Here is a 24,267-nt window from a genome sequence, read left to right on the forward strand (position 1 = left end):
ATCCTTTCTCTATCAAAGACTAATATTAGAAGCCTTATTATTCCCTTTCCACTGCTAATAACTTAAATCGCCAGTCACTCCCCTGATTGGGAACGCCCACCCTATAGATAAACGAGGGACTAAGAGAATAAGAGAAGAAAGAGGTGCCGTAGTAGAGGACTCCCATTGGACAAAAGCCCAAATTTGGGTTTCTGAAACTGCTGCAGAAAGAGCTAAAGGACGCAGCGCCGCACACTGAAGCAGTGGAATTAAAAATTAAGACGCGCTTTTGCCCAATCGGCAAAGTATACCAATTGGGCAAAAGCGCGTCTTCATTTTTGATTCCGCCGCTTCAGCGTGGGCCGCTGCGTCCTTTAACACTTTCTGCACTAATTTCAGAAACCTAACTTGAAACAAAACTATAGAAAGTAAGACTGGCACGCAGGCTAAGCAAGCACAATTAATGCATATACAGATGATGGTGATAGGTCACCACCGAAGGTTAAACACGACAGCGGGCAAGGTGGTGGTGTCCTCAAGATAGTTGCGGAGGTTTGGCCAGGACACAAGCGGCGACTAACAGGTACTCATAACGTTGTTCAAAACAAAAAAAAGCACCGGATTCTCCTTTCGACACCCGACGTTTACTGGTCAGCTATGTAGAACTGCAGTGAGGCAGATTCCTGCGGAGCCGCCGCGGTGGCTCAGTGGTTATGATCCGAGCATCCGGGTTCGAACCCGACAGCGGCGACCACGTTTCGATGGAGGCGAAACGTTAAAGCGCTGGTGTACTGTGCGATGTCAGTGCACGTTGAAGATCCCGAGGTGGTCGAAATTATTCCGGAGCCCTCCACTACGTCACTTCTTTCTCCCTTTCTTCTCTATCTCCCTCCTTTATCTTTTCACTCACGGCGCGGTTCAGATATCAGCCGATATGTGAGGAGGATACTGCGCGATTTCCTTTCCCCAAAAACGAATTTTTCAATTTTCAACCAATAACAAACACTCGGAAGGCTTTGGACAGCGCCACTGCCATTGACTACAAGGCATGCCCTGAGGTCCAATCCAATGATGTCTCGCGGAATCGCGTGTGCGCGTGCCGAAGCTTCGTGAGCAGAGAGGGCAACGTTTAAAAACGTTGGGATAGGGCTCGGTCGCCATTTTCGATTTTCACGCAGCCTGAAACGGACGGAGCTTGTCGGGGTCTCTTCACCGGCAGCCGCTAGCCCTAACGCTTAGAACCACGTCAGCCGTCGACTCAGTGATCCCGCCTGCCGCGTCCAGCCGAGGTCAGAGCGTCCGAGATCGTGGTGGACCCATTCCCGAGCCTGTACTACAGGGCGCACTACTCGGCCTCGTCCAGAGAAAACCAGGGCACAACCATAAGGCGTCCGGGACCCACAGCGACGCCACGGCCACAACCGCGGTCTCAACCTACGATGCCCGAGCGTGGCTCCCAGCTGGTTCCCCACGACAGCATCCGGCACAGCCCGGCGCAACCGGACCCCGCTCCACCCGTGGTGGTACGTGTATCTAATTGCCTTTAAAACCGTCGTGACGAAACCTGCGTTATCGTTGCTTCAGAACTGGACCATTGTTTAGAGCATTTGCTTCAGAGCATGTTGCGCCACATTCGTCGCTCAAATACGTGAACGCCATTTGCCAGCGTTCTTGTCAGGTAGGAACGTATAGCACGTTAACGAAATCGTCGTAAACTCGTTCAGAGAACGCGGCAACGCATGCAGCGTTGCGTCGCTGGACAGGCCTTACATCGTGGGCACCAGCCGTACCGGTAGCGTCCTAGTAGCTGCGGCATCAGAACTCTTAACATAGCCGCTAGGCCAAAGCAGCGTTGGTGTTTTCATGTAACCAGAGCGAGACACCGTGCACCTAGAGGCCCTTCCACAAGGGCCAAGACCTGTTTAATCTTAACGGCACCACGCGCCGCATTGATACCACGGATTCCGTAGAATCTACTGACACCACCTGACTCCTGCAAACCGTCGCACGCACTGCAGGCGCACCCGACGACGCACGTGGACCTGCTCCCGCTGCAGCTCCGGTCTCCGCCCGAAACATGCAACGCCGCGCTGAAGAAGAACAGATGGTGAGCATTACCTTCCATCGCGATGCGGGTCAGGTGTGCACCAAGAGGAAAAGATAGGCTTGTATTTCCTAAAAGAAAGTTATGGGGACACCTAAGCAATTCTTAAGATAGTGCAACTGGCTCGCTGGTTCAGTGGACACCTCAACCACGTTGTGTGTGGGCGGTGGCGTCCCGTTACAAGATGAGGCAGTTACGTGAATTTCATTTTCCTAAAACCAGCGGAAGGTTTACAGAGCCCATTGATTTTGAGGAAAACAAAGGCGCACGGCTCCCTGGATCAGTGGGCACTTCAATCGCGCTTTCAGATGGGGCGATAGGGACGCCGGGGGCATATTGCTCAAAGAGGGGTGATGACGTCATCTGAATGCCGGGTTTCATCTACGGGTTTCCGATGGCAAAAGGGTTTTAGCAGAATGAGCGAAATAACTCTGACACATTGCCCCGCCGCGGTGGCTCAGTGGTTAGGGCGCTCGACTACTGATCCGGAGTTCCCGGGTTCGAACCCGACCGCGGCGGCTGCGTTTTTATGGAGGAAAAACGCTAAGGCGCCCGTGTGCTGTGCGATGTCAGTGCACGTTAAAGATCCGCAGGTGGTCGAAATTATTCCGGAGCCCTCCACTACGGCACCTCTTCTTCCTTTCTTCTTTCATTCCCTCCTTTATCCCTTCCCTTACGGCGCGGTTCAGGTGTCCAACGATATATGAGACAGATACTGCGCCATTTCCTTTCCCCCCAAAACCACTAATTAATTAACTCTGACGCATTAAAAACCTCCTTTCCTACATTCCTGATTGAAACGCCCCACCTTGGAGAGTATGGTGCAGTTACAACGGCTTTCCCTGCTCGCGTAATGCGCAGTCTTTTTGCACCTCGCGCTTCCAGCGTTGCCGGCGCAAGCAACAGCCAGTTCATCCCACGTCCGGAACGCCGCAGCAACAAGCGGTACCGGCGCTTGGGAGCAGTCGCTGTTGCCGAGCTCGTGGTCGGCCGGCGGTCGGCGACGGTGGTCAAAGTATCTCAATGCCGGGAGTGCCCGGAGGAGCCCGTCAAGGCGGCGAACGTGGTCAGCGGCGGCAACGTCACCCGCGGCAATGTTCCCGGGTGTCTCTGCAGTGCCTTCGGACGGGCGTCGCCTTCCACGTCGTCAGCCAGTGCCGAGGAGCATCGGCCGGGCCAAGGCACCGACGGAGTCTCCGAGGGGCCCGAGGAGACGCCCCAGTGTCACCGCGGTGAGAGAAAGAGCTCTTCGCTATAGACTAATGCCAAAATACGGCTGGAAATAAGCACAAAGAGATACACTCATGTGCAACGAGCACCACGTTCGAAGCGCCCTCGACGCTTGTCTAAATCACACGATTTCCTTAGACGCGCTCACGATGCCTTCGCAAAGGTGCTGGTATTTCAGTACCACAAGGATAACGACGAATCCAGGGGCGGCTTGCACGAATGAAATAAGAAATTTGGTTTTTTGAAAATTGGTTTTTAGGGGAGAGGAAATGGCGCAGTATCTGTCTCACATCTCGGCGGACACCTGAACCGCGCCGTGAGGGAAGAGATGAATGAGGGAGTGAAAGAAGATGCTGTAAGGGAGGACTCCGGAATAATTTATACCACCTGGTGATCTTTAACATGCATTGACATTGCACAGCACGCGGGCGCCTTTGCGTTTCGCCCACATCGAAACGCTGCCGCCGCATTAAATAAGCCTTGTTCCCAGTCTACTCTTATTCGCTGGTCTAGAAACCTCTGAGAAAAGGAAAGACGGTCCGTGGACGCCTCAAGGGCGCCACGAACGCTGAATAAAACTTCGAGTTACCAAGCTTTTAGTCGGTGTTCGCGGTGCGCTTGGAGTGTACACCGACAAAGTGAACCACCAGGTTTTAAGACCGCGAATAGGATTAGACAGGGAAAAACACTGTCTTATTTGTTCGTACAAGCCAGCCCAGGTCCATGATTTCGGTTGAGTGCGTGACGCTACAGGCCACTATCCTTATGGCACGCTGTAATGAGTGTTTGCAACAGCTGTCATGATGGTCTGTAAAAGGTCGGTAGGAGAGCATCTCAAGGGCATGTCTGTTCCGACCCTGCCTTTTCCATTGTCATAGTAACCAACTGTCTCTGCAATTTCTGGTGCATGCAGGAGCCGGCGAATACCGGGGTGCACTTAGCAAGCCGTCGCCGACACCGGAGCAAGCACGGCCGGCGACGTTCCACATCGCGGCCACTGGCTGGTCCGAGCTGCGGCCATTAGCATCGCAAATGTGCGCAGCTGACGCTGAGGCCATCGCGGACGCTGCGGCTCAAGCGTCGAGGGCGCTGGAGGTGTGTTTCGTTCCCTCAGTATATGGTTTATGGGGGTTTGACGTCCCAAAGCTACTCAGGCTATGAGGGATGCCGCAGAGAAGGGCACCGGAAGTTTTAACAACCTGGTGCTCTCTAGAATTTTGCCTGCATCAAAATTCGACCGCCGTGGCCAGGATCGAACGCGCATCTTTAGGGTCAGCAGCCGAGCGCCATAACCACTGAGATACCGCGGCGGCTTATTACCCCCGTTTCGCCAAATGGCACTGTGCAATGCGGTTTCAGTCTACGTAATGCTTCCTCGTTCCTTTTTCGTGCAGAGATTTCTACGATAATATTGCCAAAGCGGACACACAGTGCTGCGGTTTGTGCAACAATTGCGCGTCCATTCCAGCTCGGGTACAGGAGACCACCGTAGAAAGCATCAGCCATTGAACACAGCTAACTTTGTGCACATTCCGGAGAACGCCGACTCCCTCAGTTCTTTCTTTCGAAGTCCCTCGACGAGGCAAAAGCTAAAATGAAAGAATAATAGCTATCGCAAGAATAAACAAATCAAATTGAATACACAGGGTCGAAATAAAAAAAGGAAACTCAAAATTTCGCAACAAAAAATATAGTCTCCCTGTGGAACGTGAATAATTCTCGTTTGTCAGTGAGTGAGAGAACGCGAAAAGTTATCGCCATGCCCCCCGGCGTTGCAGTGCACTTGTCACAGTAATTTAACTCAGCATAAACTTCAATTAACGTTCGTCAGTAGAAATATCGCTGTGACAGGGACCAGTGTGTTTGTTCAGCAATGGCTCTATAAAGGGGTTCTTATCAGCTCTAAACGCCATCAGCACCGTCGGTTTCGTATTAGCCACACTACAGCCTTTTAAGCTCAGCGCTTTGGGAAGCCATCACAGTGTACCACGAACACCATTTGCGCATGCGGCTCCGAGGGACACCGTGCACGCGCACAGCTGCAAGTGCGCAGCTCCACTTCGCACTTGGCAGCTGCGCCAAAGTGAAGCAGAATACGTTAGCGCTAAGCTTAGAACGTTGTAGTACGCAAAACTAAAAGGACCGCGATTATTTCCCTTAGCGCTGATAAGGCACAGTGTATGGTGCTCTACCGCGCTCACCCCATTAGATACGCCGCCGAGCCTTGCGGCATGGAAGAACAAGCGATACTTGTATACTGTGTGTGTGAGGAGGCTTGAGAGGACGCTCGAGTGAAGCCAAGCTGGACGTGCTATTTACACGCCGCGAAATAACACAAATTTATCATTAACATTAATCGCTAATCCACTGAAACTCTAACCAGCATCCGTGCGGACAATCGCAGGATACAGCGGAGGCGCCGGAGGACTCCAGCCTGAGGCAACGCGCCGGAGTGTAGGGACATGGATGAGGCGCCTACTGTGGCAGGTATGCACAGGAGAGCTCTGTCAAACAGCGCAACTCAGTGCATTAAAAGACGCCGAGGACAGCTCCATTGTTTTTTACAGTGAAAGCTGTAACAGCTTTGCTTTAGCCATATAGCCGTGCATTCTACCATGGAATCTAGAGCGTCAGCCGTAAGACCCAAATCACCTTATGTTAATAGATAATGAAATTAAATTCAAATTCCTGCCACCGTTGGCATGTCGACAAGTGGAAAGAGCAAGCGCGAGAGGGAAGTAAACGGGTGGGATTTTTTTTTTATTTCACAGAACCTTAATCGCCCAAGCATTGCAGAGCGGTGTGGGTTACAAGAAGCAAAATGAAACATAGAATCGGCGAGATATACAGAACAAAAAAATAAAGATAATACGTAGCGGAGCATTGACCTAAATGGCTAAACCGTGCACACCAATAACTGCTTTGGATGGTTAATGCGCTAAGCCCGTAAGCTTCGCTCTACAATTTTTTTATTCACGGTGAAATCAATATTTTGGTTTCTAGAGTTTATAGCACTTGTCCACCACAAAAACCTGAGGACACGACGTCAAGACTAAAAAAGACTCCGTGATCCACGTTTGTGAGTCAGTGGCGATGTTGCCTAACATCAGACTAGCATACACAAAAAAACTGCATCGACGTCACCACGGCTTCTTTGCTAAAACAGTCGGTGCTGGAGAAACCTGTTTCAGCGTCTTCTAGGCCCTTGAACCAATTCATGACCTTGAATCAAGACATTCGTTTATTCGTGGTAATGTACAACGCTTAAGCTCTCTCTTTTGTAGAGTGCAGCTCTCAAGCACCCGTTCGTGGGTTCAGTCGCGTCAAACCATCGATAAATACAAACATTGCCACGACTGGGATTCCAAGCCACAGCGCCGAGAAGACAGCTTCTCTGGCCAGTGCACGACAGCACTGTGATATGGCAGCAGTCGATCACGGCTCGTTTTAGACTGCGACACACACTCGCGCTGTCCTTTCCACGTCGTCATATTCATCAACTAATGAATCCGTGCTATCGAACTAATACACACATCCTCGCCCGCTGTGCACTGCATATCGCTGTCTTCATCAGCGAAGACTACTATCGAACTAATGTAGTCGCCAGACGTGCCGACGACCTTGCAAAGCAATGCAAGCAGCCTGCAGAGCCTGCAACACGGGACAGAGATGCGCTAAAATTTCGCATTAAAAGGAGAATCGTAATCGTGGTTGGAATTTTTAAGAGCGTTAGCTCTCACAACTCCCATTCGAACGTTTCTCGTGCATCCGAGATTTCAAGGTGGCGGCGAGTCGTGTGATTAATGTACTGCTGCATCGTGCAAAGTGTGACCCCCCCCCCCTCCACGTGACCGCACGCGCAGTCACCCGCTATAGTGTTGGCGTTTCGCTATATACCACCAGAGCGGGTGCCGAGACTGGTGCCACTTGGGGTCGCCAGTGGTGACAAATTTGTGGCCCACCAATTTGGCGCAGAGGGTTTGGAGTGGAGGCAAACAAATGGGCACAATTCGGCACACAAAGTTTAGTCGAGTTGAAGCCTTGTTGTGAGAGGGATTCGCCACGACGGCCCTTAGGAAACCATAATGAGGGGCGACCTTCAAAGGGCCGCGGCAGGCGATCCAGTGGTGGCAGAGGGATGCGAGTGGTGCCAAACGAATCATCGTTTCGAGATGTACACGTCGGTATCCGCCGTTTTTCTAAATCGCTTCTTTCCAGAACGGCCTTTATCATGTTTGCATGGCGGCACGAGAAAACAACAATCTTTTTTTTCCTTTCCCAGTCCTAAGCCATTCCAATCAACGGCCGCTGCTGAGCCTCCCCTGTCGAGCTCGTGGATCGCCGTGCGAGGATCCGGCTCCTGTCGGCGATGACCACCACGAGCAGGGACCCGGTCGCGGTCGCCGAGGGACGTCGATCGCCCACGGTGTCCACGACCTGTTATTGTGTTTCGCCGAGAAATATATAGCGTACGATTCGCAAATCACGTGTCCATCCATTTACTCGTCAGTCGATAGGCTTTCTCACTTACCGTTTAGGGCGGAGCCATATTTACACGGGGCTGTTCTAGCCCGGTGTTCTGATTAGCGGACGCAGAATATCCTCCCCTACACTACTGGAGTTTCGCAGAGACTAACACAGAATAAAGTATCGGTAAGGTTGCACGTGCATACTTTCTGTTAAAGCATTGGAAGTGTTCAGAAGCTCCAATTTTACCTTGCGTTTTATCCTAAGGCATTCTTCACGAAGTGAACCTTGTCCTCCCATTTGTCGGACTGTGCACTTGAAACATATATTACTCGCCGATGACCCTCAGTACGCATTAAATAGGCGCGTTTTACCTTCTCTTTTTTATTTTTTTTATTTCGACCTTTTCCACACCGCTGTCCTTCGGGCCTTATCTACCAAATTCCCTTCTTCAAGCAGAGTAGCATGCCAGGGATATTTAAACGCCGGCGAAATTGTTTTTTCATTCAGGGGTTTCTCTCCCGCGTGAACCTAATAGTCTCAAGGGTCCCATGAGTGCACGAAGTTAGAGACAAGAGACACAAGCTCACAAACACGTTTGTGAAGCTAAAATTCAGCACTAGTTGATAAGTGGTTTTTGTGGAAAGGAAATGGCGCAGCATCTGTCTCATATATCGTTGGAAACCTGAACCGCGCCGTAAGGGAAGAGATAAAGGAGGGAGTGAAAGAAGAAAGGAAGAAGGAGGTGCCGTAGTGGAGGGCTCCGGAATAATTTCGACCACCTGGGGATCCTTAACATGCACTGACATTGCACAGCGCACGGGCGCCATAGAGTTTTGCCTCCATGAAAACGCAGCCGCCGCGGTCGGATTCGAACCTGGGAACTCCTCACTAGCCGAGCGCTCTAGCCACTCAGCCACCGTTGTGGGTTCTCCACCAGTTGAAAGCTAAACGCCTTGAATGACTGACACTCAAGTGCAGTGACGCGACCTCCATCAGCAGCAAATACTGCAAACACCTTGTCCCACAGGCTTTGGCAGAACGACAAAGCCTGCGAACCACCACGGCAGGGTAACATCAAATTATGGTATGGTATACGGTATGTCTACAAGCGAACGTACAGTCTGTGTAACCTTTGTATAGATCTCTCGAGCAGTGCGTACCTGGTAGCAAAAACGAAGTACAGAGCAGCCTCTGAATATAGAGGGAAAAGTGCTCCTGAATACTTTGTTTGCGGGTCTCTCTGTCATTACTTCCGCGCAAATATTGCCTCTGACGCTAGAGTCTGCGAAAAGATCTGCATTTATTTGCAGGGAAGCACACCGCACGAGCGCTCTACACAAGGGTGACGTAGACTGTAAATAGTTTTCTGTACTCAAGTTTTACCCCGTGATTTCTATCTATTTCATTTCATTTCATGGCCCAAGCTAGTTCAGCTCGCGCCGCACCTGATTGTCTCCCGTTTTCGCGTCGTTCTGGTCACGTAAAACGGAACTCGAGCCGCTTATTCCACTAGCAACTGCCATTGGTCACAAAAAAAGATAAGCGATCGCGAGCACCATCGCCATCGGCTGCCTGGCAATCCAATCCAATCCAATGAAGCCTCCCGCCGTCGCATGTGCACGCGCGCCCGAGCTTCTCGAGCAGGCAGAGCCCCGTCGCCATTTTAGAACACCGGCCAGCCTTGAACAGACGTGTCCTGCTCGGCTCCGAACACCGGCACCCGCTAGTCCTAACGCCAGAGCCAGACCGACTGACGAAGACTCGAGGAGCCGACTTGCCGCGCAGTTCAACCAGCCACGGCCAGGATGTCCATCACCATGGTGGGCCCGTACCCGGGCCCGTTCGACAGGACGCACTACTCGGACTCGTCCAGCGAGAGCCACAAAGACCGGTCCCAGGGGCACCCAAGGCCCACGGCGCCGTCAAAGCCGCGGTCTCAGCCACGGACTCCAGAGCGGAGCTCCCAGCCGGTACCCCACGATAGCGTCGCGTACAGCCAGACCGACTCCGCTGCTGCGCTCGTGCCGGTACGTGGACTAAACCTTCGGAGTAGGCTTAACGCTTTCGAAGTTCGAATAGTGGAGGCGGCGTCTGACGTAAACGCAAGTCGTCACACAGCGTCTCCCAAAAGCCGACAGCCGTGGATGGCCGTAGCTTGGACAGATGTGACTGAGCGCCTCTCGTTTTGCACGCAGGCCCTCTCGCCGCCGACGTACCCCCAGCCGTCGCCTTCGGAGCCGACGCCGCCCAAGCGACGGATCGAGGCGATAAAGCGCAGATGGTGAGAACTTCATTGTACCGCACGGTCCCGGGGGTAGTCATCATGGATTCAATCAACCGCACAGTTAAGCAAACATTATTTAGCCCTTTGTTGAACAAGCTTCAGTGTGCGTTTCTGCTGCCACACGTCGCAAGCCTGCTGCACTAGGCGGAGCTAGCAGTAAAGTTGCCCGGTCCAGTAGCGCGTAGACTTCCGTAGTACTCAACATTGTTCATGCTGCGGCGCCTAAAAGCCCCAAACATGGTGCCGAGGTCGCGCGTGGAGCGTTCATTTCGTGTTCGCGGTGGGCCCTCGTTCGACGGCGTCCGAACGCATGTGTGATCAATACATGCGACGTGTAGCTATCGAAAGAGTTCTCCTATATCTAGATGCTCAAGGAACAAGCCCGGCGCGTTTTTTCCTTATTCTGGCAGTCCATCGCAGAGTCCATTCTCGCGTCGTATTCAGGCAACAGAAATACGTATCGCAACCACGGTCGAGCAACACATAACCAGAACCCCTGGTCGCGAGCTTAATATGAATTCAGCCGCGTTTTGAGGGAGACGAAACGCAAAAGGTGGACGCCTGCTATGCGATGAAAGTGCACGCTAAGATCCTGGTCCCCAGTTGATCGAAATTATTCCGGAGCCCTCCATTACGGCACCCGTTTCTTCCTTTCTTTACCTCAGTCCTTTATCACTTCACTTCTAGCGCGGTTCGGGTGTCCACCGAGATGTGAGATAATTACTGCGCCATTTCCTTTCTTCAAAAACAACATTTCAGCAAGAGGCCACCGGCGGTCATTGGGTCATTGGCGATGACAACGTTGTAAACCCGATTGATATTGAAATAGGCGCACAAGTGGCTCCCTTGGTCAGTGGACACCTCAATGGCGTTTTAGGCACAGCTGCGGAAAAAAGTAAACGGAGCATAATCTTCTGTTCTAATTACGATCACTCCTTCGCTATCAGTGATGAAGAAACAATATTGCCCAAGAGAAAGCGCACTAGTCCACTAGCGTGCTGAACATACCACAGCACCCAGTTTCAATTTGGCAACGCATGAAAAACTTGAGAGGGTAATAGCGTGCTCCGTTTACTTTTGTCCGCGCCTGTAAGTTTCTGTGGTGACATAACGAGCGCTGCATGTGTTGGCTGTAACAACGTTGTAGACACCGTTGATTTTGAGGAACGGGAAGGCTCATAACTGGCTACATTGGTCACTGGACACCTCAACCGTGGTTTGAGGAATGTGGCGATGGTGGCCACCTGCTAAAACTGTGCTTTCGAACAATATACCGTGCTTAACAATCCTACATCACCAGCCATTTTTTTTGCAACCGTGAGCAACTTGTGGACGTCGTAAAAGAAAAGGCTCAATTTCTCACCATAGGTGGGCCCTTGAATCGGGCAGTGGAGAAAGGAATGTAGGAAGCGGAGGGTTCAGAAGAGTAATAATTGGTTAATAATTGGTTTTTTAGGGAAAGGAAATGGCGCAGTATCTGTCTCATATAGCGTTGGACACCTGAACCGCTCTGTAAGGGAATAAGTGGAGAGTGAAAGAAAGGAAGAGTTGCCGTAGTGGGGGGCTCCGGAATAATTTAGACCACCTGGGGATCTTTAACTTGCACTGACATTGCACAGCACACGGGCGCCTTAGCGTTTTTCCTCCATAAAAACGCAGCCGCCGCGGTCGGGTTCGAACCCGGGAACTCCGGATCAGTAGCCGAGTGCCTGATGAAATGAAAATTGGTTTTTGGGGATAGGAAATGGCGCAGTGTGCGCCGTAAGGAAAGGGATAAAGGAGGGAAAGAGAAGAAAGAAGTAGATGCCGTGGTGGAGGGCTCCGGAATAATTTCGATCTCCTGGGGATCTTTAACGGGCGCCATAAGCATATCGCCTTCATAGAAACGCAGCCGCCGCGGTCGGGATCGAACCCGGGAACTCCAGATCAGTAGCCGAGCGCCCTAACTACTAAGCCACCGCGGCGGGTGAGGGCTCTTAACAAGGCTCAATTTCTCACCGTAGCCAATAGGCAGCCCCTCACTAGAGGCGATGCGCAGAAGAGGGAGGCGCGCTGCACAGCGCACGTTTAAGGCGCGAAGGCGGACGAATTTAATTTAGAGCCCTCCCCTCCCTACATTTCTCCACGGCCCGGTTGAAGTGCCCTCATAGGGCTCTGAATAAGGCTCAATTTCTCAGCGTAGGTGGCCACTTGAACCAGGCCGTGGAGGAAGGAATGTAGGGAGCGGGGGGCTGTGAATTAAATTCGACGGCCTGCGCACGTTTAACGCGCGCTAAAATCGTGCAGCACCCGTGCCTTTTCTTCGTATCGCCTTCAGTCCTGAGCTGCCTATTGGCGCAACACTGTGCTGAGCCGAAAGGCGACGCAGTAACGCATGTATGAGGACGCCCACGTTTGACTGCCGACTTTGCCCTCTGCGGTTCGTGTCCATCCGCTGACCCGACACGTGCACGCTGCAGCTACGAGCTGCTCTGGCAGCTCGGCGCCTTCGCCCTGGTGGCTGCCGTGGTCGCCGTGCTGGTGGTCGCGGTCCTATCCCGCGGATGGGTGCACCCGGGGGCGGCTCCCCTGAAGGGAGCGAACGTGGTCAGCGGCGCCAACGCCACCCGCGTCAACGGCATCCGGTCTCCTTCCACGCCGACGTCCGTCACTGCCGGGGACGCAGACCGGCCGGGCCACAGCACCGGCGGCGTCAACAGGAGGCCCAGGCAGAAGCCACGGCGGCACCGCGGTGAGACAGAGCACTCAACTGCCTTAGGTCGAGACACACTGGGCCCACTCGCTCGAAGCAATTGACAGTCTACCTCCGTCTAGTCTTATACGCGGTCTAAACAAAATAAAATAATAATTGGTTTTGGGGGAAAGGAAACGACGCAGTATCTGACATCTCGGCGGACAACTTAACCGCGCCGTAGGGGAAGGCATAAAGGGCCGACTGCTAGAAAGGAAGAAAGGGCTGCGGTAGTAAAGGGCTCCGGAAATATTACGACCCTCTGGGCATCATTATAACGTACACTGACATCGCATAGCACACGGGCGCCTTTGTACTTCGCCTCCACCGAAACGCGGCCGCCGCGGTCGGTTCAAAGCCGCTTTAAACCCGTCTGCTTGGTTTTGACAAAAGGGAAGGCGCACAACGTTCACTCCATTACGGCACCTCTTTCCCTTCTTTCACTCCTACCTTCCGCCCTCCCTTTACAGCGCGGTTCAGGTGTCCACTGACTTTCCTAAATAACCAATTTTTCTTCTTCGGATGACGTATTAAGCGCGCTACGCAAGCCCGATTAAAAGCGGGACATGCCAAGCATTTAGTTGGCGTGGCGCGATTGAAGCATCCACTTACAACATGAAGCAGTTATGCCCCTTTCCTATTCTGAAAACCAAGAGAGGGTGCAAAACGCGAATGAGATTACCGACTGCACACACTGCGTAGACCACACACACCGGCTTCTCCGGCAGTACTGAGCTGCTTTTTGAATGCACGCTCAGCTACGACAGCTGCGCGGCTCAAGCGTCCGCAGGACAATAAAGCACAGAGTAAACATAATGGGAAAAACGATATAGATTGAACTGTCTTATTTGCTTCGTGCTTCGTGCAAGTGGGTCCTGCTTGTTTGTACCAGAATGGTTGAGCGTTTGGACGCTTCCATAGCGAAGACACGCTTGGGCGGACAGTGGACTGCTAAGAACATTAGTTATAAGGAACAATTAACTCCGACTCTTTTCCCGTTCCTGATCTGTGTCCTAAAGCCGCGCTCTAAATTCTGTTTCGTACCAGAACGGCTATTTTGCTATGAGAGTCTGCCGCCTCCTTTGACCGCCGCCACCGTTTGCTCTGCAGGAGGCGGAAAATCACGGAGGGGGCTCCCCAAGACTTCGGCGACTCTGCAGCGGACGCCGCTCGCGACGTCCGGCCACGAGGCCCGGCCGCGGCCCACACCAAAAACGACTTCCTCGGCCGGAGATGACCGAGAGGCCTCCCACACACGGTCCAACCCGACGGTAAGTGTCTCCTTTTTGTTACGGTGTATGTTGTTGAGAGGGAGGTTAGCGGATTGATGCACCGACTGGGAGCGGCACACTCGCAATGTTCCGCAGCTACGTCCTAGTTTCTTGCGCTTGACTTTCTTCACGCTGTTCGATATAGAACGCCGTCGCCAAGACTCCATGAACGCTGCAATCTGTTCTTTTGTTCTAGCTTTTAACTGCGGTGTCGATTTAATTTCTCAATGCATGCCTCACTGATTTTGTTGCCAGTCACAAGTGCGGTTACCTATATGCGGAGCACCTTGCGTTTCAAAGCGGCTGCATTAGATTTCTCATAACCCAGCCAGACTAATTAATGTTAATCGTCTGTGCCTTTATACGCGATAATTATTTATGGTCATGTTTCGTCTAATAAGTGAATCTGCAGAAAAAAATATGCCGTGTTCTTACATTGGTTTCAATACCTCGAGGAACCTTCCACACATATCGCCTAATCAGCACTCCTCCCCGTTTATCTTGTCTTCCTTGTCTCCGCTTTCGACTGCAGGTGTACACTCGGAGGACAGAAGTCCCGGAACTACGTGTTCCTCAAAAGAAACTCATAGCTCTGCCATTAGCGGGCGGCCGGATACCAGACCTGTGGAGATGAAAGCAGAAAATTTTGACTTTCACCTCAACAAGCGTGATCTCCAGCCGTAGGCTAGTAGCAGAACTACCGGCTTCGTTTGAGGAACACTTCGTCCAGAGAATTTTGTCCCCGACTGTATATTTCGCGCAAGCGAACCGTCGCTTATAATTATTTACTTTTTTTTATTACAGTCCCCGGCTTAAGTCTATGATGGCGGGAACGGCTGGCTCCTCTTGCAGCCTGGCCGTAACAGCCAGGCCGGCAGCTCGGAGAGTCTTCCGCCACGCGTCCGCACCGGCTGTGACCAGCGGCGACCATCGCCGGCCACATAGCGCCGACACGCTGCGGCTGCCTCAGCGGCCATGTGGCGGGGCGCGTGCTGGTCGCAAAGACGCCCTGTTCTTGGAGAAGGGCTATTAGTCCTCTACCACTTTTTATTGTTTTTAAGTGGAATTGAAATATAATGTATACAATTCGCAACGCCCGCCTCCCTTCACTGACTGCGAGTAGTCTCCCGTAGTCTGGCTGCACTGCTTCTTGAATTCCGCCCAGGTTTGTGAGCAAGGTGGAGTTCGCAGACCAAAAATCAGTTATAGTCCTATTCTGTTTGGTACCAGTTGCGCCGCTTGTTTCGTGGCTTCGCACTGGTAATACACACCCGGCCTCCCGGCTTACCTGGCGCCCTTGAGAAAGGTGTGGTTGAAACTACGAACAACACATGCCACCGCTACATAACACTCCCTCCCCGGCCGATATTTCAAATTCACATGCATGCATGAAGCGGAATTTGAGGACAGAATTTTCAGCACCCATGCGGTACTTGTTGAATGAGTTTTTAAAACCCATAAGAACGGCATACCCTAAGAGACTTTAACGTACTAATATTAAATTGACCCGCCTTCGAAGCGCTTCTTCTGGTGCACTGTAAGACTGATGTTAGTTTCCATCCAACTTCTATGAAAATTCAAACTGCTATAATCAACCGCAAAGAAAATAACGGAAGCCTCTTGCTTACGCCAGACTGTCTTCTTGCGCTCACGTGAACCACCACCACAGCATAGAGAAACTATGACCACAGCCGGTACTGCACTGCATATCGCATCCACCTGACGGCGCCAGGGAAAGACGGCGGGTGGTGTGACGTAGGCGTCGGAAGCCAGCATGCTACTGGTTACACGTCAAAAGAAAGCTTATCCTTTCTCTATCAAAGAATAATATTAGAAGCCTTATGATTCCCTTTCCACTGCTAATAACAAATCGCCAGTCAGTCCCCTGCTCGGGAACGCACACCCTATAGGCGTAGTAGTGGGAATAAGGATAGACGGCCCGCACCAAGGTCACAAAATAAACGCCATTATCTCTCTCCTCACCCTAATCGCGTAACGAATGAGGAAAAAAATTTAGGCATTCCAAACGCGCGGCAGCACGCGGAAACTGGAGCTTTCTATTTAGATACCTGCACTGTAATAAAAATAATTGGTTTTGGGGGAAGGAAACGGCGCAGTATCTGTCTCATATATCGTTGGACACCTGAAGTGCGCCTTAAGGGAAGGGATAAAGGAAGGAGTGAAAGAAGAAACGAAAAATGTGCCGTTGTGGAGGGCTCCGGAATAATTTCGACCACCTGGGGATCTAACGTGCACTGACATCGCACAGCACACGGGCGCCTTAGCGTTTCTCATCCATGGAAAAGCAGCCGCCGCTGTCGGGTTCGAGCCCGGGAACTCCGGAGCAGTAGCCGAGCGCGCTAACCACTGAGCCACTGCGGCGGCTGTATACTTTGCCGATTGGGCAAAATAAATTGATTTGGGGGGAAAGGAAATGGCGCAGTATCTCTCGCATATCGGCGGACACCTGAACCGCGCCACAAAAGAAGGTATAAAGGAGGGACTAAGAGAATAAGAGAAGAAAGAGGTGCCGTAGTAGAGGACTCCCATTGGAAAAAAGCCCAAATTTGGGTTTCTGAAAATGGTGCAGACCCGCTGCGGTGGCTCAGTGGTTAGGGCGCTCGACTACTGATCCGGGGATCCCGGGTTCGAACCCGACCGCGGCGGCTGCGTTTTTATGGAGGTTACAGATCCGTTAAAGATCCCCACGTTAAAGATCCCCAGGTGGTCGAAATTATTCCGGAGCCCTCCACTACGGCACCTCCTTCTTCCTTTCTTCTTTCACTCCCTCCCTTATCCCTTCCCTTACGGCGCGGTTCAGGTGTCCAACGATATATGAGACAGATACTGCGCCATTTCCTTTCCCCCAAAACCAATTATTATTAAACTGGTGCAGAGAGCTAAAGGACGCAGCGCCACACACTGTAGCAGTGGAATTAAAAATGAAGACGCGCTTTTGCCCAATTGGCAAAGTATACCGATTGGGCAAAAGCGCGTCTTCATTTTTGATTCCGCTGCTTCAGCGTGGGCCGCTGTGTCCTTTAACACTTTCTGCACTAATTTCAGAAACCTAACTTGAAACAAAACTATAAAAAGTAAGACTGGCACGCAGGCTAAGCAAGCACAATTAATGCATATACAGATGATGGCGATATGTCACCACCGAAGGTTAAACACGACCGCGGGCAAGGTGGTGGTGTCCTCAAGATAATTGCGGAGGTTTGTCCAGGACACAAGCGGCGACTGACAGGTACTCATAACGTTGTTCAAAACAAAAAAAAAAGCACCGGATTCTCCTTTCGACACCCGACGTTTACTGGTCAGCTATGTAGAACTGCAGTGAGGCAGATTCCTGCGGAGCCGCCGCGGCGGCTCAGTGGTTATGATCCGGAACCTCCGTGTTCGAACCCAACGGCGGCGACCACGTTTCGATGGAGGCGAAACGTTAAGGCGCACGTGTGCTGTGCGATGTCAGTGCACGTTAAAGATCCCGAGGTGGTCGAAATTATTCCGGAGCCCTCCACTACGTCACTTCTCTCTTCCTTTCTTCTCTCTGTCCCTTCTCTATCCGTTCCCTCACTGCGCAGTTGAGATATCAGCCGATATGTTAGGAAGATACTGCGCGATTTCCTTTCCCCAAAAACGAATTTTTGGCTGGGTGTGGCCCGGGGAACGACGGGTGCGTCACGGAATCGCGACGAGTGATGTGTGTGACGGATGCGGTGCAGTGGAAACACCAGAACATCTGCTCCTTCGCTGCTCCGCGTTCGCCGATGCTCGTCGCGATATGCTCGCGGCCTATAGGGCGCAGGGCATACAACAAGACTCCATCAAGACGCTATTGTGGCCGCAGGGCAGTGCGCGCACTCGTGAGCGAACTTTGGTGAGCCTCTGTGCATTCCTCGAACACACGGGCTTGACGTCCCGTCTGTTCTCCGTCAGGTAGTTACACGCAGTCACCGAACGCTCCGCGAGTTCTACCTTGAACGATTAATAACTAGACGCCCCACTCCAGTTGTAACCTACAGAGTGCTGTGCGCGTGTGTTATTTAATTCCTCTAAAATGAACTAATCACGCGCACAACCTGGACACATTACTTATTGTGTAAATAGTTTGTACATATTACTTCTCCCCTGTCCTCTATTCCTGTCCCCTCACCTCTTTCATTTCATTTCTCCATTCTGCCTGCTGTCCTTTATTTCCGCTGCCCCAGCTCAGGTGCTTCAGTATCGATGGCAGATGCCGGGGCTAGCAAAAATCTTTTCCTTCCTTTTTACTATTATTTTTAATAAAACCACTACCACCACCACCATTTTCAACCAATAACAAACACTCGGAAGGCATTGGACAGCGCCACTGCCATTGACTACAAGGCACGCCCTGAAATCCAATCCAATGACGTCTCGCGGAATCACGTGTGCGCGTGCCGAAGCTTCGAGAGCAGAGAGGGCAACGTTTAAAAACGTTGAGATAGGGCTCGGTCGCCATTTTCGATTTTCACGCAGCCTGAAACGGACGGAGCTTGTCGGGGTCTCTTCACCGGCAGCCGCTAGCCCTAACGCTTAGAACCACGTCAGCCGTCGACTCAGTGATCCAGCCTGCCGCGTCCAGCAGTGGTCAGAGCGTCCGAGATTGTGGTGAACCCATTCCCGAGCCCGTGCTACAGGACGCGCGGGACTCTGACTCGTCCAGCGAAAACCAGGGCACAACCATAAGGCGACCGGGACCCAGAGCGACGCCACGGCCACAACCGCGGTCTCAACCTACGATGCCCGAGAGTGGCTCCCAGCTGGTTGCCCACGACAGCATCCCGCACAGACCGGCGAAACCGGACCCCGCTCCACCCGTGGTGGTACGTGTATATAATTGCCTTTAAAACCGTCCTGACGAAACCATGCCATATCGTTGCTTCAGAACTGGACCATTCTTTAGAGCATTTGCTTCTGAGCATGTTGCGTCACAGTCGTCGTTCAAATACGTGAGCGCCATTCGCCAGCGTTATCGTCAGGTAGGAACGCATAGCGCGTTTACGAACTCGTCGTAAACTCGTTCAGAGAACGCGGCAACGCATGCAGCATTGCGTCGCTGGACAGGCCTTACATCGTGGGCACATCACACGAGCCGTACCGGTAGCGTCCTAGTAGCTGCGGCATGAGAACTCTCCTCTAACTTAGCCGCTAGCCAAGGCAGCGTTGGTGTTTAATGTAACCAGAGCGAGACACTGTGCACCTAGAGGCTCTTCCACAAGGGCCAAGTCCTCTTTAATCTTAACAGCACCGCGCGCAGCGTTGATACCACGGATTCTGCAGAATCTACCGACACCACCTGACTCGTGCAAACCGTCGCACGCACTGCAGGCGCACCCGACGACGCACGTGCACCTGCTCCCGCTGCAGCTCCGCTCTCCGCCCGAAACATGCAACGCCGCGCTGAAGAAGGGCAGATGGTGAGCATTTCCTTCCATCGCGATGCGGGTCAGGTGTGCACCAAGAGGAAAAGTTAGGCTTGTATTTCCTAAAACAAAGTTATGGGGGCACCTAAGCAATTCTTAAGATAGTGCAACTAGCTCACTGGTTCAGTGGACACCTCAACCCCGCTATGAGAGGGCGGTGGCGTCCAGCTACAAAATGAGGCAGTTATGTGAATTTCCTTTTCCTAAAACCAGCGGAAGGTTTACAGTCCATTGATTTTGAGAAAAACAAAGGCGCACGGCTCCCTGGGTCAGTGGACACTTCAATCGCGTTTTCAGATATGCGGCGGTGGGGACGCCGGCGGCCTTTTGCTCCGAAAGGTGATAACGTCATCTGCATGCCGGGTTTCGTCTACGGGTTTCCGATGGCGAAAGGGTTATAGCAGAATGAGCGAAGTAATACTGACGCATTAAAAACCTCCTTTCCTACATTCCTTATTCAAACGTCCCGCCTCGGAGAGTATGGGGCAGTTACAACGGCTTTCCCTGCTCGCGTAATGCGCAGTCTTTTTGCACCTCGTGCTTCTAGCGTTGCCGGCGCAAGCAACAGCCAGTCCATCCCACGTCCGGAACGCCGCAGCAAAAAGCGGTACCGGCGCTTCGGAGCAATCGCTATGGCCGAGTTCGTGGTCGGCCGGAGATCGGCAGCGGTGGTCAAAGCATCTCACTGCCCGGAGCGCCCGGAGGAGCCCGTCAAGGCGGCGAACGTGGTCAGCGGCGGCAACGTCACAGGAGGCAATGTTCTCGGGTGTCTCTGCAGCCCCTTCGGACGGGCGTCGCCTTCCACGTCGTCGGCCAGTGCCGAGGAGCATCGGCCGGGCCAAGGCACCGACGGAGTCTCCGAGGGGCCCGAGGAGACGCCCCAGTGTCACCGCGGTGAGAGAGAGCTCTTCGTTATAGACTAATGCCAAAATACGGCTCCAAATAAACACAAGGAGATACACTCATGTGCAGCGAGCACCACGTTCGAAGCGCCCTCCGCACTTGTCTAAACCACACGATTTCCTTAGACGCGCTCACGATGCATTCGCAAAGGCGCTCTTATTTCAATAGCTCAAGGATAAAGACGAATCCAAGGGCGGCTTGCACGAATGAAATAAGAAATTTGGTTTTTTTAATTGTCTTTTTTCTGGGGGGGGGGGGGGAATGGCGCAGTATCGGTCTCACATCTCAGCGGACACATGAACCGCGCCGTAAGGGAAGGGATGAAGGAGAGACTGAAAGAGAAAGGAAGAAAGATGCCGTAGGGGATGGCTCCGGAATAATTTCGACCACCTGGTGATCTCTAACATGCATTGGCATTGCACAGCACGCGGGCGCCTTTGCGTTTAGCTCCCATCGAAACGCTGCCGCCGCATTAAACAAGCCTTGTTCCCAGTCTACTCTGATTCGCTGGTCTAGAAACCTCTGAGAAAAGGAAAGGCGGTCCGTGGAGGCCTCAAGGGCGCCACGAACGCTGAATAAAACATTGAGCTACTAAGCTTTTAGTCCGTGTTCGCGGTGCGCTTGGAGTGTGCACCAACAAAGTGAACCGCGAGGTTTTAAGACCGCGAATAGGATTAGACAGGGAATAACAGTCTTATTTGTTCGTACAAGCTAGCCCAAGTCCATGATTTCAATTGAATGCGTGACGCTACAGGCCACTATCCTTATGGCACGCTGTAATGACTGCTTGCAACACCTGTCATGATGGTCTGTAAAAGGTCGGTAGGAGAGCATCTCAACGGCATGTCTGTTCCGACCCTACCTTTTCCCTTGTCATAGTAACCAACTGTCTGCAATTTCTGGTGCATGCAGGAGCCGGCGAATACCGGAGTGCACTTAGCGAGCCGTCGCTGACACCGGAGGAAGCACGGCCGGCGACGTTCCACATCCCGGCCAGTGGCTGGTCCGAGCTGCGGGCATTAGCACTGCAAATGTTCGCAGCTGACGCTGAGGCCATCGCGGATGCTGCAGCTCAAGCGTCGAGGGCGCTGGAGGTGTGTTTCGTTCCCTCAGTATATGTTTTATGGGTGTTTGACGTCCCGAAGCGACTCAGGCTATGAGGGACGCCGTAGAGAAGGGCTCCGGAAGTTTTAACCACGTACGGTTCTCTAGAATTTCGCCTGCATCGAAATTCGACCGCCGCGGCCAGGATCGAACGCGCGTATTTCGCGTCAGCAGCCTAGCGCCGCAAGCACTGAGCCACTGCGGCGGCTTCTTGCCCCCGTTTCGCCAAATGACACTCTGCAATACGGTTTCAGACTACGTCATGCTTTCTCGCTCCTTTTCCGTGCATTGAGATTTCTAAGAGAATATTCCCACAGCGGACACACAGTGCTGCGGGTTGTGCAACAATTGTGCGTCCATTACAGCTCGGGTACAGGCAACCACCCTAGAAAGCATCAGCCACTGTTGAATACAGCTAACTTTGTGCACATTCCGCAGAACGCCCACTCCATCAATTCCTCCTTTCTAACTCCCTCGAAGAGGAAGAGGCAAAAGAAAAAATGAAAGAATAGCTATCACAAGAATAAAATCAATCAAAATGAGTGAACAGTAGGAAAATTAAAAAAGAAACTCAAAATTTCGCAATAAAAAAATTGTCTCTTTGTGCAACGCGAGCAATTCCCATTTGTCAGTGATTGAGGGAACGCGAAAAGTTAAAGCCATGCCCCCCGGCGTTGCAGAGGACTTGTCACAATAGTTTAACTCAGCATAAACTTCAATTAACGCTCGTCAGTAGAAACCTCGCTGTGACAGGTACCAGTGTGTTTGTTCAGTAGTGGCTCTACAAAGGGGTTCTTATCAGCACTTAACGCCATCAGCGCCATCGGTAGCGGAGTGTACCACGGACACCATTTGCGCATGCGGCCCCGAGGGACACCGTGCACGCGTACAGCTGCCAGTGCGCAGCTGCACTTCGCACTTGGTAGCTGCGCCACAGTGAAGCGGAATACGTTAGCGCTAAGCTTAGAACGTTGTAGTACGCAAAACTACAAGGGCGGCAATGATTTATTTTAGCGCTGATAAGGCACAGTGTATGGTGCTATACCGCGCTCACCCCATTAGATACGCCGCCGAGCCTTGCGGCACGGAAGTACAAGCGATACTTGTATACTGTGTGTGTGAGGAGGCTTGAGAGGACGCTCGAGTGAAGCCAAGCTGGAAGTGCTATTTACACGCCGCAAAATAACACAAATTTATCATTAACATTAATCGCTAATCCACTGAAACTCTAACCAGCATCCGTGCGGACACACGCAGGATACAGCGGAGGCGCCGGAGGACTCCAGCCTGAGGCAACACGTCGGAGTATAGGGACATGGGGGAGGCGCGTATGGCGGCAGGTATGCACAGGACAGCTCTGCACACAGCGCAACTCGGTGCATTAAAAGACGCCGAGGACAGCTCCATCGTATTTTATAGTTCTTTTAGCCAGATAGCCGTGCATTCTACCATGGAATCTAGAGCGTCAGCCGTAAAACCTTAATTACCTGATGTTAATAGATAATGAAATCAAATTCAAATCCTGCCACCGTTGGCATCTGGGCAAGAGGAAAGGGCAAACGCGAGAGGGAAGTGAAAGGGTGGGATTTATTTTTATATCAGATACTCTCAATACCCGAAGCATTGCAGAGGGGAGAGGGTTACAAGAAGCAAAATGAAACATATAAGTGGCGAGATATACAGTACAGAAAAATAATAATTATAGGTAGCGGAACATTGACCTAAATGGCTAAACTAACCCTCTGCGCCAAAAATATAACAGATTTGAGTGATTAATGCGCAAAGTCAAAAAGGTGGCTTAACAATTTTATTTTTACGGTGAAATCGATATTGTGGCGCTTTCTAGCGAAGAAAGTTGACTTTCACCTCATCAAGCGTGATCTCCAACCGTCGGCTAGTAGCAGAACTACCGGCTTCGTTTGAGGAACATGTGATCCAGAGACATTTGTCCCCGACTGTATATTTCGCGCTAGCGAACCGTCACTTACAACGTTTTACTTTTTTATTACAGTCCCCGGCCCCGTACGTCTAGGATGGCGGCAACGGCTGGCACCTCTCGCAGCCTGGCCGTAGCAGGCAGGCCGGCCGCTCGGAGAGTCTTCCGCCACGCGTCCGCACCGGTTGTGACCAGCGGCGACCATCGCCGGCCACATAGCGCCGACACGCTGCGGCTGCCTCAGCGGCCATGTGGCGGGGTGCGTGCTGGTCGCAAAGACGCCCTGTTCTTGGAGAAGGGCCCTTGGTCTTCTTCTCATTTTACTGTTTTTAAGTGGAATAGAAATATAATGTATACAATTCGCAACGCACGCCTCCCTTCACTGATTGCGACTAGTGTCCCGTAGTCTCGCTATACTCAGCAAGGCGGATATTTGGACGAGCAGGTAAGTGTTCATTTTCGCTCTCAGCGTAACACGAACGGGACACAAGACGGACTAGCACAAACAGGCGCTGTTTGTACTAGTCCTTAGTCTTGTGTCCCGTGCGTGTTGCGATTAGAGCGAAAATGAAGTCTCGCTATACTTTGACTTCGCCGTGGCTGCGCTCTGAAAGTCTACGAAATAATAGCCCAGTTTGTGAGCAAGGTGGAGTTGAGACCAAAAACAGTTATGTCCTATTCTGTTCGGTACCAGCTGCGCCACTTGTTTCGTGACCTCGCACTGGTAATGGACACCCGGCCTCGCAGGTTACCTGGCGCCCTTGAGAAAGGTGTGGTTCAAACTTCGAACAACACCACCGCT

The 24,267-nt window shown here is 52.1% G+C and overlaps 3 protein-coding genes and 1 long non-coding RNA gene across 4 annotated transcripts in view; 3 read left to right on the top strand and 1 right to left on the bottom strand.

Moving 5' to 3' along the window:
• AdamTS-A (ADAM metallopeptidase with thrombospondin type 1 motif A) overlaps positions 1 to 24,267 on the bottom strand; it is a 463,942-nt gene that overhangs the window by 112,456 nt on the left and 327,219 nt on the right. The window lies entirely within an intron of this gene.
• LOC144107221 (uncharacterized) lies at positions 975 to 7,765 on the top strand. Its single transcript, XM_077640226.1, has 6 exons — positions 975 to 1,502; positions 1,998 to 2,086; positions 2,969 to 3,315; positions 4,227 to 4,408; positions 5,718 to 5,800; positions 7,596 to 7,765. Exons 1-5 carry the CDS (start codon positions 1,419 to 1,421, stop codon positions 5,769 to 5,771), a joined length of 756 nt encoding a protein of 251 aa, XP_077496352.1. The 5' UTR covers positions 975 to 1,418; the 3' UTR covers positions 5,772 to 5,800; positions 7,596 to 7,765.
• On the top strand, positions 9,470 to 10,068 carry LOC144107209 (uncharacterized). The gene is made up of 2 exons (XM_077640217.1): positions 9,470 to 9,810; positions 9,979 to 10,068. The coding sequence occupies exons 1-2, from the start codon at positions 9,589 to 9,591 to the stop codon at positions 10,066 to 10,068; spliced, it is 312 nt and encodes a 103-aa protein (XP_077496343.1). The 5' UTR covers positions 9,470 to 9,588.
• On the top strand, positions 14,032 to 15,193 carry LOC144107210 (uncharacterized). The gene is made up of 2 exons (XR_013309249.1): positions 14,032 to 14,069; positions 14,874 to 15,193. It is a non-coding gene; the product is annotated as an uncharacterized LOC144107210 (long non-coding RNA).

Source organism: Amblyomma americanum, chromosome 10, assembly GCF_052857255.1.
Source record: "Amblyomma americanum isolate KBUSLIRL-KWMA chromosome 10, ASM5285725v1, whole genome shotgun sequence".
Taxonomy (NCBI): Eukaryota; Metazoa; Arthropoda; class Arachnida; order Ixodida; family Ixodidae; genus Amblyomma; species Amblyomma americanum.